The following is a 13,316-nucleotide window of genomic DNA, read 5'->3' as shown; positions in this document are numbered from 1 at the left end:
ACCCAGACCATGGGACGTTCCAAAGCAGTCCATGGGTGGGAATAAACAGACAACTGAGAAGCAGGAAAACCCAACTTCACAAATGGGCGACAGACGCCTGAAAGATGCGTCAGCCCAAGCCCGCGTCTGCCAAAGCAAGAGCATGCCTTGGATAGAGCTTCGAAAAAGTACGCAGACTAATTCGAGCTGCAGTCTGACAGACCTACTGAGCCGTAGCCTGGTGCCTGAAAGCCCAAAAGGCACGGACCGGTCTGATCAAATGTGCTCTGATCCCCGGCGGGGAAGGCACTTGAGTACCTTGTAGGCCTCGGAAATGGCCGACCTAAGCCAACGAACCAGGGTCGGCTTAGATACCGAGACCGCTACGTTGACTAGCAGTCAGTACCAGAGAGAGAGGTGCACCGCCTAATAACGGCGGTGCGAGACACATAGATCCGGGGCGCCCGCACCAGATCCAGGAGATGCAACGCTTCCTCAAAGCGATGAACAGGAGCCGGACAAAAGGAAGGCAGGAAAATTGCCCCGGATAAGGTGGAAGCAGTAACCACCTTAGGGAAAAAAGTCCGGAGTCGGACGGAGACCACCTTGTCTTGATGCAAAAGACCAAAGAAGGGGGTGACTCAGAGAGTGCAGCCAGAACTCCCTGGCGGGAAATTATAGCCACTAGAAAGACTACTTTCTGTGAAAGATGAAACAAAGAAACCTCCCTAAGAGGCGCAAAGGGGGGTTTCCGGGAACCGGGAGGACCGGATGAAGGTCCCAGGGTTCCATAGGCCGCCGGAAAGGCGGAATGATGTGAGACGCGCCCTTAAAGGAGCGCACCGGAGCCAGCCGGACGATACGCCGCTGGCACATACTGACAGAGCCGAGACCTGTCCGTTATTGAGGGATAGTCCTAGCTGTAGACCGGACTGTGGAAGGGACAGGAGGGTCGGCAAGGCTAAAAAGGTCCAAGGACACCTTGGAGCTCGAGTCATAGTGGAGATGACTTCAGGAAGGATATCAGAAGTCGCTAAGATCCAGGACTCAATAGCTACGCCGTCAATCTGAGAATGCAGAATTCTGACGGAAAAAAACGGACCTTTGAGAAAAGGTCTGGACGGTCCGGAAGATGCCATGGCAACCCAACGGACAGAAGGAGCAGGTCAGGATACCAAGCCTGCCTGGGGCAGTCTGGAGTAAGAGAATGACCCGACGTCCCCTTTTTTTTTTTTTTTTTTTTTTTTTACTGATCTTGCGCAGGCCTCTGGGCAAGAGGTAGAGGCGAAGCTGGATCAAACATGAACCAGTGTGTCTACTGCAAAACCTGAGGATTGTGGACCACGGTTGGACAGCTGAAATAGTCTGCCTCGCAGTTTTGACATCTAGGATGTGGGCTGCGGATACGGTGGACTAGGAGTCCCTTGTCCACTGAAGAATGTTGAGGCGCCAAGATTGCCAGGCGGCTGAGTGTCCCGCCCTGGAAGTTGACGTAGGAAAACGCTGTCACGTTATCCGACTGAACTCGAATGTGCCTAGCCGCCAACAGATGGTGAAGGCTTAGAGAGCTAGAATACAGCTCTGATTTCCAGCCCATTGATCTAGAGGGCTGATTCGGACAGAGTCCAAGCGCCCTGCGCTCCGCGGTGGAGATATACTGCTCCCAAGGCGGAAAGACCAGCACCCTGGTGAGGATCACCCGGGACGGGGCCAGGAAGGAGCGTCCCTGAGACAGAGTGGCCGAAACCACCACTGCAAACAAGCCCCCGGTCAGTGGCAAAGCCACCACACCGTGGAAGGAGGGAGTTCGCGTGTACAGCGGAAAACATCCAGTCTCAGAGGACGCAGGCGGGCAAGGAATCGCTTCCATTGACGCCACCGTCTGACCAGCACCTGTATTTGGTGTCTGATAGAACGACGTCGACCGCCAGCGGAGGGACTACTGATCGACTAAGAGCGGCTTCACAAGAGCCGACAGAGTCTCGAATTGCGTCCCTGAGAACCTCTGGTTCGAAGTCAGAGTGGACTTGAACAGAATGACAAGCCACCCGAATAGGTTAGAGTGGCGAGAGTAAGCGAAGTACTCTGCTAAGAGTCTGCACTGGATGAAGCCCTGAGAAGAAGGCCGTCCAGGGCAAACGATCACTGCCAATCCTTAGGGGTGCAGGACCCTAATCACAGCAGCCCCATGAGAATACTCGATGGGCCGTGGCTAACCGCAAGGGAAGAGCCACGAATTGGACCACTCTGATGGCAAAACGTAGTCAACGCTGGTGTGAACCTGCGATTGACCCCTGCAGAAAGGCATCTCTGATGCCGATGGCTGCTAGGGAATCTCCTTGGGTTCTTGATTGGTCCGGTGAAAAAAAACACACGGAACAAGACTGAGACTCCATGTGAAAACGCCACACCTGACCATGCTTGAAAAGCTAAAGATCCAGGCCGGAAGCCACCGCCCTGTTCGGGGACTGGAAATAGATTTAAACAAAAATCTCAGAACCGTACCCAGTCGGGAACCGGTACAATTACTCCATTGGCCTGCAAGAAATGCACGGCCTGTGAGAAGCCTTGGAGCCGGGAGGAGGTGACAGAAAAAATCTGTTTGGCGGGTGGACAGAATTCCATCCTGTAGCCATGGGAGATATAATCCCGCCCCCACTGAACGGAGACGTGTTAGAACCATACGTTGCCAAGTGGAGAGAGCCTGCCACCGACCAGGAGGAGGTTGGCGGCTAGATAGCTCGGAGGAAGCTGACTAAGTGGCAGCATCTCCTGCGGTCTTCTAAAGACGCAGCTTCAAGCCAATTGGTTCTATGAACCTAGGCCGAGCTAGAGGACGATCAGATGGAGGAACGGAAACCACCGAAACCTCAACTGATTCCTGCCCTGGACAGGTTCCCTGGTTTAGGTTTGTGGCAAGGAAGAACTCTCCTCGCCGAGAGCTTCCTAAATTTCATCTAGTTGGTTCCGAAGAGACTGGTCCCACCAAAGGGGAGCCCAGTAAGGACCCTCTATAGAGGCCTCTGCCTTCCATTTCCGAAGCCACAGGAGCCTGCGGATAGCGAGGAAAGTAGCCAAGACCACCGCCGTGCGGTGTCCAGCATGGCAGACTTGGCAGAGGATGAAAAGACTGAAGTCTGGAAGTTCAGGCAACCGTCTTGGGCATAGAGTCCCTGTGAGGGAATGCATCTCCTCTGAGGAGCCATCAGCCACTGACATAACGGTCCGGGCTGAGCCACCTGAGGTGAATGAGCCCACCTCTTGACCACCATTGGTGGACAGGGGAAACACAGTCCTCAGAATCACGCTTCATGGGAAGCGACTGTCAGAGCGGACCCTGGGCTGGTCACAGGGGCCTGAAAACTGGAGTGGTTGAAGGAACACACGTTGTGTTCACCTAGATAAGGTAACTCCGGCGGATTGAGGTACAGTACAAAATGAATGTACCGTGGGATCCTTATAGAGGTGCCGTCAGCCACTGATACAACTATCCGGGCTGAAAGTCTAGACACCGGAGTGGCCACCCTTGGCGAATGAGTACACTCCTTGACCACCTCTGATGGAAGGGGGAGACAGGCAGCAGAACCCCGCTGTGGGATCTGCAGGACAGGCTGCGGGCTTGGACGCAGCGGCCTGAAAACTGGAGTGGTTAAGGAACACACTCCTTAAAGGTATACTGATGCCTTTTGCCAGCGGGGAATACTCCCCTGATACAGGCGGATGGAGGTCCAATACAAGTATAATGGACGCAATCCAATCATTCGCATCCGCGTCACCTACGGACGGATCAAAGTACCTAAAGCAGCGTCCGAGCCCCTGATAGAGACATCCTCCTCGTCCAGTGAGTCAGCTCGTATCGGAGCTGCGGGACGGGGAGGACAGGGGACCCTGCGTCTCCCTGTCAGGAGGACGGGGTCTGTGAGCTTTGCTGAGCAAGCAGAAAACGCCCTGAGAAGGGGGCTGCATGCTCAGCAGATGCCGGGACAGCCGACCCCTGGAAAAAAGATTCCCCCAGGGGTCAGCCACCGAACCCGGAGCAGCTGGAGGGACCATGAATGAGCCTCCAAGCTGAGGGGCCACAGTGGTTATGAGCTCACCGTACGAGCCCACCAGCAGTGGATAATAAAAACAGCCTGCAGCCTCGCTCTGTGAGACCTGCTGCAGAGGTGGGGTTCAGCCTGGGGCGACTCCAGGCTGAGGCACCACCACATAAGAACCATTACAGTATGGGCCGGTTCAGGCAATATAAGCTTACATGCAGAGCATGTAGTGTACAGCCTTGGAGCTTTGCTCCTAGTGAGACATGCTGCTGAGGAGGAGGTTCTAAAATAAAGAATTAACTCCTTCAGAATGCCCTGATAGTGTATAAAAAGTGCACAACCAGAGGTTGTGACTTATCAGGCCGCTATTGTGAGTGCCCCCCCAGGTTCCAAGCCTGGACCCCCAGCCAGATATCCACTCACTCTGCACTGCAGAGCAGCCAGCGCCGATCAGCGTACTAAGAACGCTGAGAAAATGGCGCTAGAGTGAGGGGGGAGGGCGGGGGTTAACCCAGGAGCGGGAATCGGAGGGCTAAGAAGATGTACAGGGGAGGGAATCATCTCCCAACAAGGAGTGTCCTCCCCTGTGCAGAGCGGCGGTTGGGCGGCGCTGCAGCGTCCCCCTGCATGACTGACATGCAGGGGAACGAAACGAAAACTAGGCCGCGGCTGAAGCCGGGGCCTAGAGTTATGCATGCGGCCGAAAATCAGGCATCATCGGCGCGGTACACAGTAAAAACCGTGGAACCGGCCGGAAACACAGTAAAAGCAGCATTATCAAAGTCAATCACTGTCCCCCCAATAAAGTGCCCCACATTGCAGAAGGACCCTCTGAATAACGTCTCTATACTTAGCTTTGAGACGCAGGGTCCAGTCCCTGGTGGGGTGGGGGTCCAGTGCTCCGTCCAGCAGGGTCCTGCCAAAGGGCTGCGGATGGAGGCCGGTCTCCTGCAAGGCAGTGAGAACCGTGTTGGCTCTAACTTCAAGCCAGAGCCCCTAAGGGATGGTGAAGGAGCGCGGCATGAAGGGCTCTTGCCCCGAATCAACCTTAACAGCACCGCCGCCAGGGGGGTGTGAAGGGACATGCCGGGGGTCCAGTGGACCCGCTTTTCTTCCAAATCTGTAGAAAAAATGAAAAATCAAAAAAGGATGCATGTGTGTGTGTGATCCTCCTGACACAAAGCATGAAACTGGCTAGGTCTGGCTAGCAGGGGGTGTATATGCTAGGAGGGAGGAGCTACACGTTTTGAGTGTAGTAACTTTGTGTGTCCTCCGGAGGCAGTAGCTATACACCCATGGTCTGGGTCTCCCATAGGAACGATAAAGAAATAAACATACATATATATATACACTGCGGCACCAAGGGGGGTCAGCACCTGAAAACTGGTGCCCCCCAGTGCTCAGTGAGGGGGAAGGAGGATACCAACGTATGCTCCAGCCCTCCCTGCCGACGTCCAGTCGGCCGTCCCGTCGTTACCCCTGACTGGCAGGCCTGAGAACGGGAGTATATGGTACTAGGCCGCAAGAGCCGGGGACTAAATTTAAAAACGCGGCCGGCAAACATGGCGCGGTCGGCGCGGTAGTCCCAGTCTCACAAACCACTCAGCAACCGCTGCGGCATTTGTAACACAGATGCTGCATGCACCGTCCCTCAGGGGACACAGAGTACCTTATGATGCAGGGCTCTGTCCCTGATGATGTCCAGTCTCCTGTCCGTCAGAATCCCCCAGGGGCTGCGGATGGAGCCCGGTCCCTGCATGGCGACCGGTTAGGATCCCCCTCTCCCAGAGCAGTGGGAAACCTTTACAGATTCTGAGATCCTCCACCGGCAGAATTATAACAATGGCTGCCGGCGTTCCGAGGGGAGGAGAGAGCCGTGGGCGGAACCGCAAAAGTGCGGGAACCTGGTGGCCCATAGAGATCAGTGAGGGGGGCGGAGGACAGCGAAGTGTGCTCCAGCCCTCACTGTCGGCATCATACCGACCGTCCCGCCTTTTTCCCTGACTGGCAGGCTCAGGGGCGGGAGTTTAACACACTAGGCCGCAAAAGCCGGGGACTAAAGTATAAACCGCGGCCGACAAACCGGCACGGTCGGCGCGGTAGTCCCAGACGAAAAATCCACACCGCAGTCGCAGCTGCGTCTGAGGCCAAGGTGCTTCATGCGCCGTCCCAACGGGGACACAGAGTACCTGTAGATGCAGGGCCATGTCCCTGACGATACTCCATCTCCTGTCCAGCAGATTCCCCCAGGGGCTGCGGAGGGAGGCCGGTCCCAGTGGCTGGATGACCGGTTAGGATCCCACTTCCCCAGAGCCCCTAAGGGATGGGGAAGGAAAACGGCATGTGGCTCCTGCCTGTGTACCCGCAATGGGTACCTCAACCTTAACAACACCGCCGACCTGAGTGGGGTGAGAAGGGAGCATGCCGGGGGCCCTGTTAGGGGCCCTCTTTTCTTCCATCCGATATAATCAGCAGCTGCTGCTGACTAAAATGTGGAGCATTGTGTGCATGTGTGCCTCCTTCAACACAAAGCATAAAAAACTGATGAGCCCGTGATGCACGGGAGGGTGTATAGCAGAGGGGAGGGGTTACACTTTTTAAAGTGTAATACTTTGTGTGGCCTCCGGAGGCAGAAGCTATACACCCAATTGTCTGGGTCTTCCAATGGAGCGACAAAGAAAGATAATGGTAATAACTAGTGATCATTACCACGCTCAGGTCCTCGGTACTCATAAGGAGAAGTCAGTCGCTTGAACGGGCTCAACATGTACTGAGTATAAAGGAAGTGTGAATGAGGAACTCGAGTATTTTCCCAGAAATTTTTTAAGAAAAATGCTACAGTATCCCCATTGACTTCCATTATACTCAATATACGTCGAGCCCATCTGAGCGAACGACTGCTCTTTACAAGTACCAAGGACCGGGGCGTGGCAGTGATTGATTTTCACTAATAAAAAAAAAAAACAAACCATATTCATCTTCCTGTGGGAAGTCTGGCTGTGTCTGACACCCGGCTCCCTGCCCCCTCAGCTTCACAATCTTTTGCGAGTGTAATCCACTGCATTGACATATCAAGTAATAAATGCAGAGTAACATATGAACCATGCAGACATTTATAGTCTGTCCAGAAATGGTTAAAAAAAAAAAAAAAAAAAGAAAGGAAAGGAGGCAATTTTGCACCCAAAAAAAAAACCCACTGCAGAATTGTGAAAGAGGTTGCAACTTGTGATTTTTACAAAACCTGCTGATATATCTGGGAAGATTTTTCAGTCTCAAAATTGTTTGGAAGAAATTCTGCCACGAGAAGAGGAAACTATCAATGACCACTGTAACCTGCAGCCAGGAGACGTGATGTGAAAGAGAAGTGTAGTTTGATCCATAACAACACAAAGCGACAGGAACCCAGTATTATAGGAAGAAGAGCGAGTTTATACAAGAGTATATTACATTACAAAGGGTGAAGCTTCAGCAGGGATTGAAGATTTCACAAAAATGTGCACAATTTCTTTAAACATCCGTGTTTTGTGATGCACGGCCGGGCTGCGGGTCTCCAGACTTGAGCTAGACAACCTCAAAGCTCCTAAACATATGGGAGGTTGTCCAGTTTAGGCCAGGAGACCAAGGCCAGTCCATGCATCATGGTCCAAGTGGACACCATGAATCACAAATGTGTGAAACTGGCCAAGATCACATTTATTAGGGATCTGCACTACAAACAATTTTCTAATATAAAGCCTAAAGGAGCACGGTGACAAAAAACCATGAATAACGCCTTCCAGGTTTACCTGGTGGGGGTATAAGAGGAGGGGCGGTGCTTGGAGGTGGCGGAAATAACGGAGGTGGTGGGAGGTGTGTTGGGGGTGCACCAGGTGGGAAAAATGGCGGTGGCGGCTTGATAAAATTATTATCCACCTCTGAAGGAGACTGTTCTGTGACGACCTAAAATAAAGAGTCAAAAAACAAAGCTTTAAAACACAATTCTGAAGAATGACATTGCAGGTCATCAAGTCTGGTCATTGCAAATTCACTTGATTTGTCTAGAAATAGTTTCATCGCTCAGTGCCTAAGGGACATGAAAACACCCAGAATTGTGACCGGTTGTGTTATGGGTGACAGAGTCATGTGGTTTCTGGCCATAGCATAGCATTTGGCTGCGCAGAATGCTCCCTGACTTTCCATTGTTCCTGCTGTCAGTATTCTCTGGTATAGGTGGCTTTCCTGCTGGATTCATCACTCTCCCTTTTGGACCCAGCAGGAGCTGCCTTCCATTCCATTAAAAGTCTCTTGGTGCTTAAACACCCCTTCCTTCATTGGACTGGTGCTGGTGATAATATTCAGTTCATTCAAGCCTTGGTTGCAAGCAGATGGCTTGTACTCCTCTGTGGTATTGTTGCTGAAAACTTTGCTGAACTTCTAATTGTGTCATCTGTGGCTAAGTAATTCATTCATTTTCCTCTGTGTCCTCCTTGTGTCTTCTATAGTTTTTAGTAGGGTTGATGAAGAGCTCATCCCACCCGTTCCTTATTTAGGGTCCAGCACTAGAGAGAACTAGGGTCAGGTATCTAGCTCGGTGCATAGGTGCGGAACCTATCTAGGGTGGTGAGAGACCCTAGAGACCAGCAGTAGGTTTGGTCAGGGGTCACCACCTTCCCCTTCCTTAGACGTAGGGTTTCCCTTCCCTTTCGCTTGGTACTCCACTGTACATAGCATAACAATTTAGCATCCACAAGTATCAGGATGTGCTCACAATGTATAGGCCAACAGAGAGAAGTATATCTAATGAGTATATAACAACCTCAGTGTTCTGTGTTATGAACTCCTCAATGTTGCGTCTTTTTATTCACTAAGGGCGGGCAAATAAACATTATACGAAATATAGTGAGGCCTCTTTACATTTTGCAGGTCTTTTCATTACTCTAAAATCACACACAATGCTGAAGTGTCGGCTTCTGATGCGAATACCATTGGCCACTGTGCCAGCGGAATTTGCTTCGTCATTAGAAGGCAGCAAAGCACACAACAGCCCTTGTATTCCTCACAGCAAATGTGGTGGAACTACAAAGGAAAGAGGTCAATTCACTTACAAGTTTTTAGCAAAAGCTGGAAACCTGCCAGAAAAAACACTTCTGTAGTATCAAAATTCACAAATGCAAGCAGTTCTTTTTTTCCTCTCTCTACGGTATTTACTGTACCACATTTAGTAAGAGGAAAGTTGATGCAGCGCGGAGTGTGAGTTTCCGTAGCTCGCCATAAATCACATTGAACATCAATTGCAGAAATCAGTATCCTGCAAAAACCTAGGTTTTTTTGCTGCAACCTGGCTCTCTGCGTTACACATAAAACTGAGCGGCAGGGTCTCATAACTATGCTGCGACCGTAAATATAGACCTCTATTCTACTGATCATTGGCGCCCCAGTGCTTGGTTCACGAGACAACCATCACCAATCCTATGGATAGTGAATAAATATCTTGTGTGAAAACCTCTTAAACGGAACCTGTCACCACTTGTTTGGCCTATAAGCTGCGGCCACCACCACTGGGCTCTTATATACTGCATTCTAACATGCTGTATGTAAGAGCCCAGGCCGCTGTGTAGAACGTAAAAATCACTTTATAATACTTACCCAACGGTCGCGCCGTTTGCCATATGGGCGTCTTCGTTCTCCAGTGCCGGCACCGCCTTTTACAGCCAACTTTGTTCTCCTTCTCTAGCCGCGGTGCATGACGGGTCCAACGTCATCCACACTCGCCGGCATTCAGGTCCTGAGCAGGCGCACTTTGATCTGCCCTGAGCAAGGCAGATCAAAGCATTGTAGTGCGCCTGCGCGGGACCGGCGAGTGTGTATGACGTAGACGCGTCATGTACACAGTGTTCAGAAAGAGGATGAAGATGGCCGGAAGAGGCGGCGCCGGCACCGGAGACGCCCATATGGCCAACCGCGCGACCGTTAGGCAAGTATTATAAAGTGTTTATGTTCTCACAGCGGCCTGGGATCTTATATACAGCATGTTAGAATGCTGTATATAAGAGCCCGGTGGTGGTGGCAGCTTATAGGCCAAACAAGTGGTGACAGGTTCCCTTTAAAATGTATAGGAAAAAAAGAGAATTTTGTTTACTTACCGTAAATTCTTTTTCTTATAGTTCCGTATTGGGAGACCCAGACCATGGGTGTTTAGCTTCTGCCTCCGGAGGACACACAAAGTACTACACTCAAAAGTGTAGCTCCTCCCTCTGAGCTTATACACCCCCTGGAGAACCAGATCTAGCCAGTTTAGTGCAAAAGCTTAAGGAGAATAGCCACCCACAAGTAAAAACAGAGCAAGAACCGGAACAACCGGAGACTCTGTCCACGACAACAGCCGGTGATAACACGCGGAACAAGAAACTGCCAACAGGCAACAGGGAGGGTGCTGGGTCTCCCAATACGGAACTATAAGAAAAAGAATTTACGGTAAGTAAACAAAATTCTCTTTCTTTATCGTTCCTTTGGGAGACCCAGACATTGGGACGTCTCAAAGCAGTCCATGGGTGGGAATAAACAGAAAAACTGAGAAGTAGGCGGAGCCTAACTTCACAAATGGGCGACAGCCGCCTGAAGGATGCGTCTGCCCAAGCTCGCATCTGCCGAAGCATGAGCATGCACTTGGTAGTGCTTTGAAAAGGTATGCAGGCTAGTCCAAGTGGCAGCCTGACAGACTTGCTGAGCCGTAGCCTGGTGCCTGAAAGCCCAAGAGGCACCGACAGCTCTGGTCGAGTGTGCCTTGATCCCCGGCGGGGGAGGCACCTGAGAACACTGGTAGGCATCCGAAATGGTCGACCTAATCCAAAGGGCTAAGGTCGGCTTAGAAGCAGAGAGGCCCTTACGCCGACCTGTGGTTAGCACAAAAAGAGAGGTGCACCGCCTAAGAGCAGCGGTGCGAGACACATAGATCCGGAGAGCACGCACCAGATCCAGAGTATGCAACGCTTTTTCAAAGCGATGAACAGTAGCCGGACAAAAGGAAGGTAGGGTAATGTCCTGGTTAAGGTGGAAAGGAGAAACCACCTTAGGGAGAAAGTCCGGAGTCGGACGAAGAACCACCTTGTCTTGATGAAAAACCAAAAAATGGTGACTTGGAAGAGAGCGCAGCCAAATCTCCTGAGGGAAGTTATGGCCACTAGAAAGACCACTTTCTGTGAAAGACGAAACAAAGAAACCTCCCTAAGAGGTTCAAAGGGGGGTTTCTGCAAAACCGTGAGAACCAAATTGAGATCCCAGGGATCCAAGGGCCGCCGGTAAGGCGGAATGATGAGACGGACCTTGCATGAAGGTGCGGACCTGAGCCAGCCGGGCGATACGCAGCTGGAACAGCACTGACAGAGCCGAGACTTGTCCCTTGAGAGAGTTGAGGGACAGTCCCAGCTGCAGACCGGACTGTAGAAAAGACAGAAGGGTCAGCAAGGAAAAAGGCCAAGGAGGATGGCCGGAAAAGCGACACCAGGACAGGAAAATTTTCCAAGTCCTGTGATAGATCTTGGCAGAGGAAGACTTACGGGCCCGAGTCATAGTGGAAATGACTTCAGGGGGGATACCAGAAGCCGTCAAGATCCAGGACTCAAGAGCCACGCCGTCAATCTGAGAGCCGCAGAATTCTGGCGGAAAAACGGACCTTGTGAGAGAAGGTCTGGACGGTCCGGAAGATGCCACGGCACCTATACGGACAGATGGAGCAGGTCTGGGTACCAAGCTCGCCTGGGCCAGTCCGGAGCAATGAGGATGACTCGACGGCCCTCCATTCTGATCTTGCGCAGAACTCTGGGCAAGAGAGCTAGAGGGGGAAACACGTAGGACAGACGAAACTGGGACCAGTCTTGAACCAGAGCGTCCGCGGCGAATGCCTGAGGATCATGGGAGCAAGCCACGTAAACCGGAACCTTGTTGTTGTGACGGGATGCCATTAGGTCCACTTCCGGAGTGCCCCACTTGCGGCAGATTGACCGAAACACTGCCGGATGCAGGGACCACTCGCCACTGTCCACGGTTTGACGGCTGAGATAATCTGCCTCCCAGTTTTCCACGCCTGGGATGTGGACTGCGGATATGGTGGACTTGGAGTCCTCCGTCCATTGAAGGATGTGTTGTACCTCCAACATTGCCAGGCGGCTGCGTGTCCCGCCTTGGTGATTGATGTAGGCAACCGCTGTCGCGTTGTCTGACTGGACTCGGATGTGCTTGCCCGCCAATAGGTGGTGAAAAGCTAGGAGAGCCAGAAGTACGGCTCTGGTTTCCAGCACATTGATCGAGAGGGCTGACTTGGACGGAGTCCAAGTGCCCTGTGCTCGGCGGTGGAGACATACCGCTCCCCAGCCGGATAGACTGGCATCCGTGGTGAGGATCACCCAGGACGGGGCCAGGAAGGAGCGTCCCTGAGAAAGAGAGAGGGGCCAAAGCCACCACTGAAGAGAGCTCCTGGTCTGTGGCGACAGAGCCACTAACCTGTGCAAGGAGGAAGGCCGCTTGTCCCAACAGCGGAGAATGTCCAGCTGCAGTGGACGCAGATGGAACTGGGCAAAGGGAACAGCCTCCATTGACGCCACCATCTGACCCAGCACCTGCATCAGGTGCCTGATGGAATAACGGCGGGGCCTCAGCAGAGAGCGCACCGCCAGTTGGAGGGACTGCTGTTTGATTAAGGGCAACTTCACAAGTGCCGGCAGAGTCTCGAACTGTATCCCTAGGTACGTGAGCCTCTGGGTCGGAGTCAGAGTGGATTTGGGCAGATTGACAAGCCACCCGAATTGGGCTAGAGTGGCGAGAGTGAGCGAGACACTCCGCTGACAGTCTGCGCTGAATGAAGCCTTGACTAGAAGGTCGTCCAGGTAAGGAATCACTGCCAACCCCTGGAGGTGCAGAACCGCAACCACTGCTGCCATGACCTTGGTGAATACTCGAGGGGCCGTGGCTAACCCGAAGGGAAGAGCCACGAATTGGAAATGTTCCTCTCTGATTGCAAAACGTAGCCAACGCTGGTGTGAAAATGCAATTGGCACATGGAGAAAGGCATCTCTGATGTCGATGGATGCCAGGAAATCCCCTTGGGTCATTGAGGCAATGACTGACCGCAGAGACTCCATGCAAAAATGCCGCACCTGAACATGCTTGTTGAGAAGCTTGAGATCCAGGATGGGCCGGAAGGAACCGTCCTTTTTGGGGACTAGGAAGAGATTTGAGTAGAAACCTCTGAACCGTTCCCGGGCGGGAACCGGTACAATTACTCCGTTGGCCTGCAAGGATGCCACGGCCTGAGAGAAGGCG

At 52.4% G+C, this 13,316-nt stretch overlaps 1 protein-coding gene across 4 annotated transcripts in view; it reads right to left on the bottom strand.

Moving 5' to 3' along the window:
* FIP1L1 (factor interacting with PAPOLA and CPSF1) overlaps positions 1-13,316 on the bottom strand; it is a 165,248-nt gene that overhangs the window by 108,126 nt on the left and 43,806 nt on the right. For all 4 annotated transcript variants that reach the window (XM_075347041.1, XM_075347042.1, XM_075347044.1 and 1 more), the window contains exon 10: positions 7,805-7,958. In XM_075347041.1, coding sequence (XP_075203156.1) covers positions 7,805-7,958 — 154 coding nt within the window. The remainder of the gene's footprint in view (positions 1-7,804; positions 7,959-13,316) is intronic.

The sequence above is a fragment of the Anomaloglossus baeobatrachus genome, chromosome 1 (genome assembly GCF_048569485.1).
Source record: "Anomaloglossus baeobatrachus isolate aAnoBae1 chromosome 1, aAnoBae1.hap1, whole genome shotgun sequence".
Classification (NCBI taxonomy): Eukaryota; Metazoa; Chordata; class Amphibia; order Anura; family Aromobatidae; genus Anomaloglossus; species Anomaloglossus baeobatrachus.
This window is presented reverse-complemented; position numbering and strand designations above follow the sequence as displayed.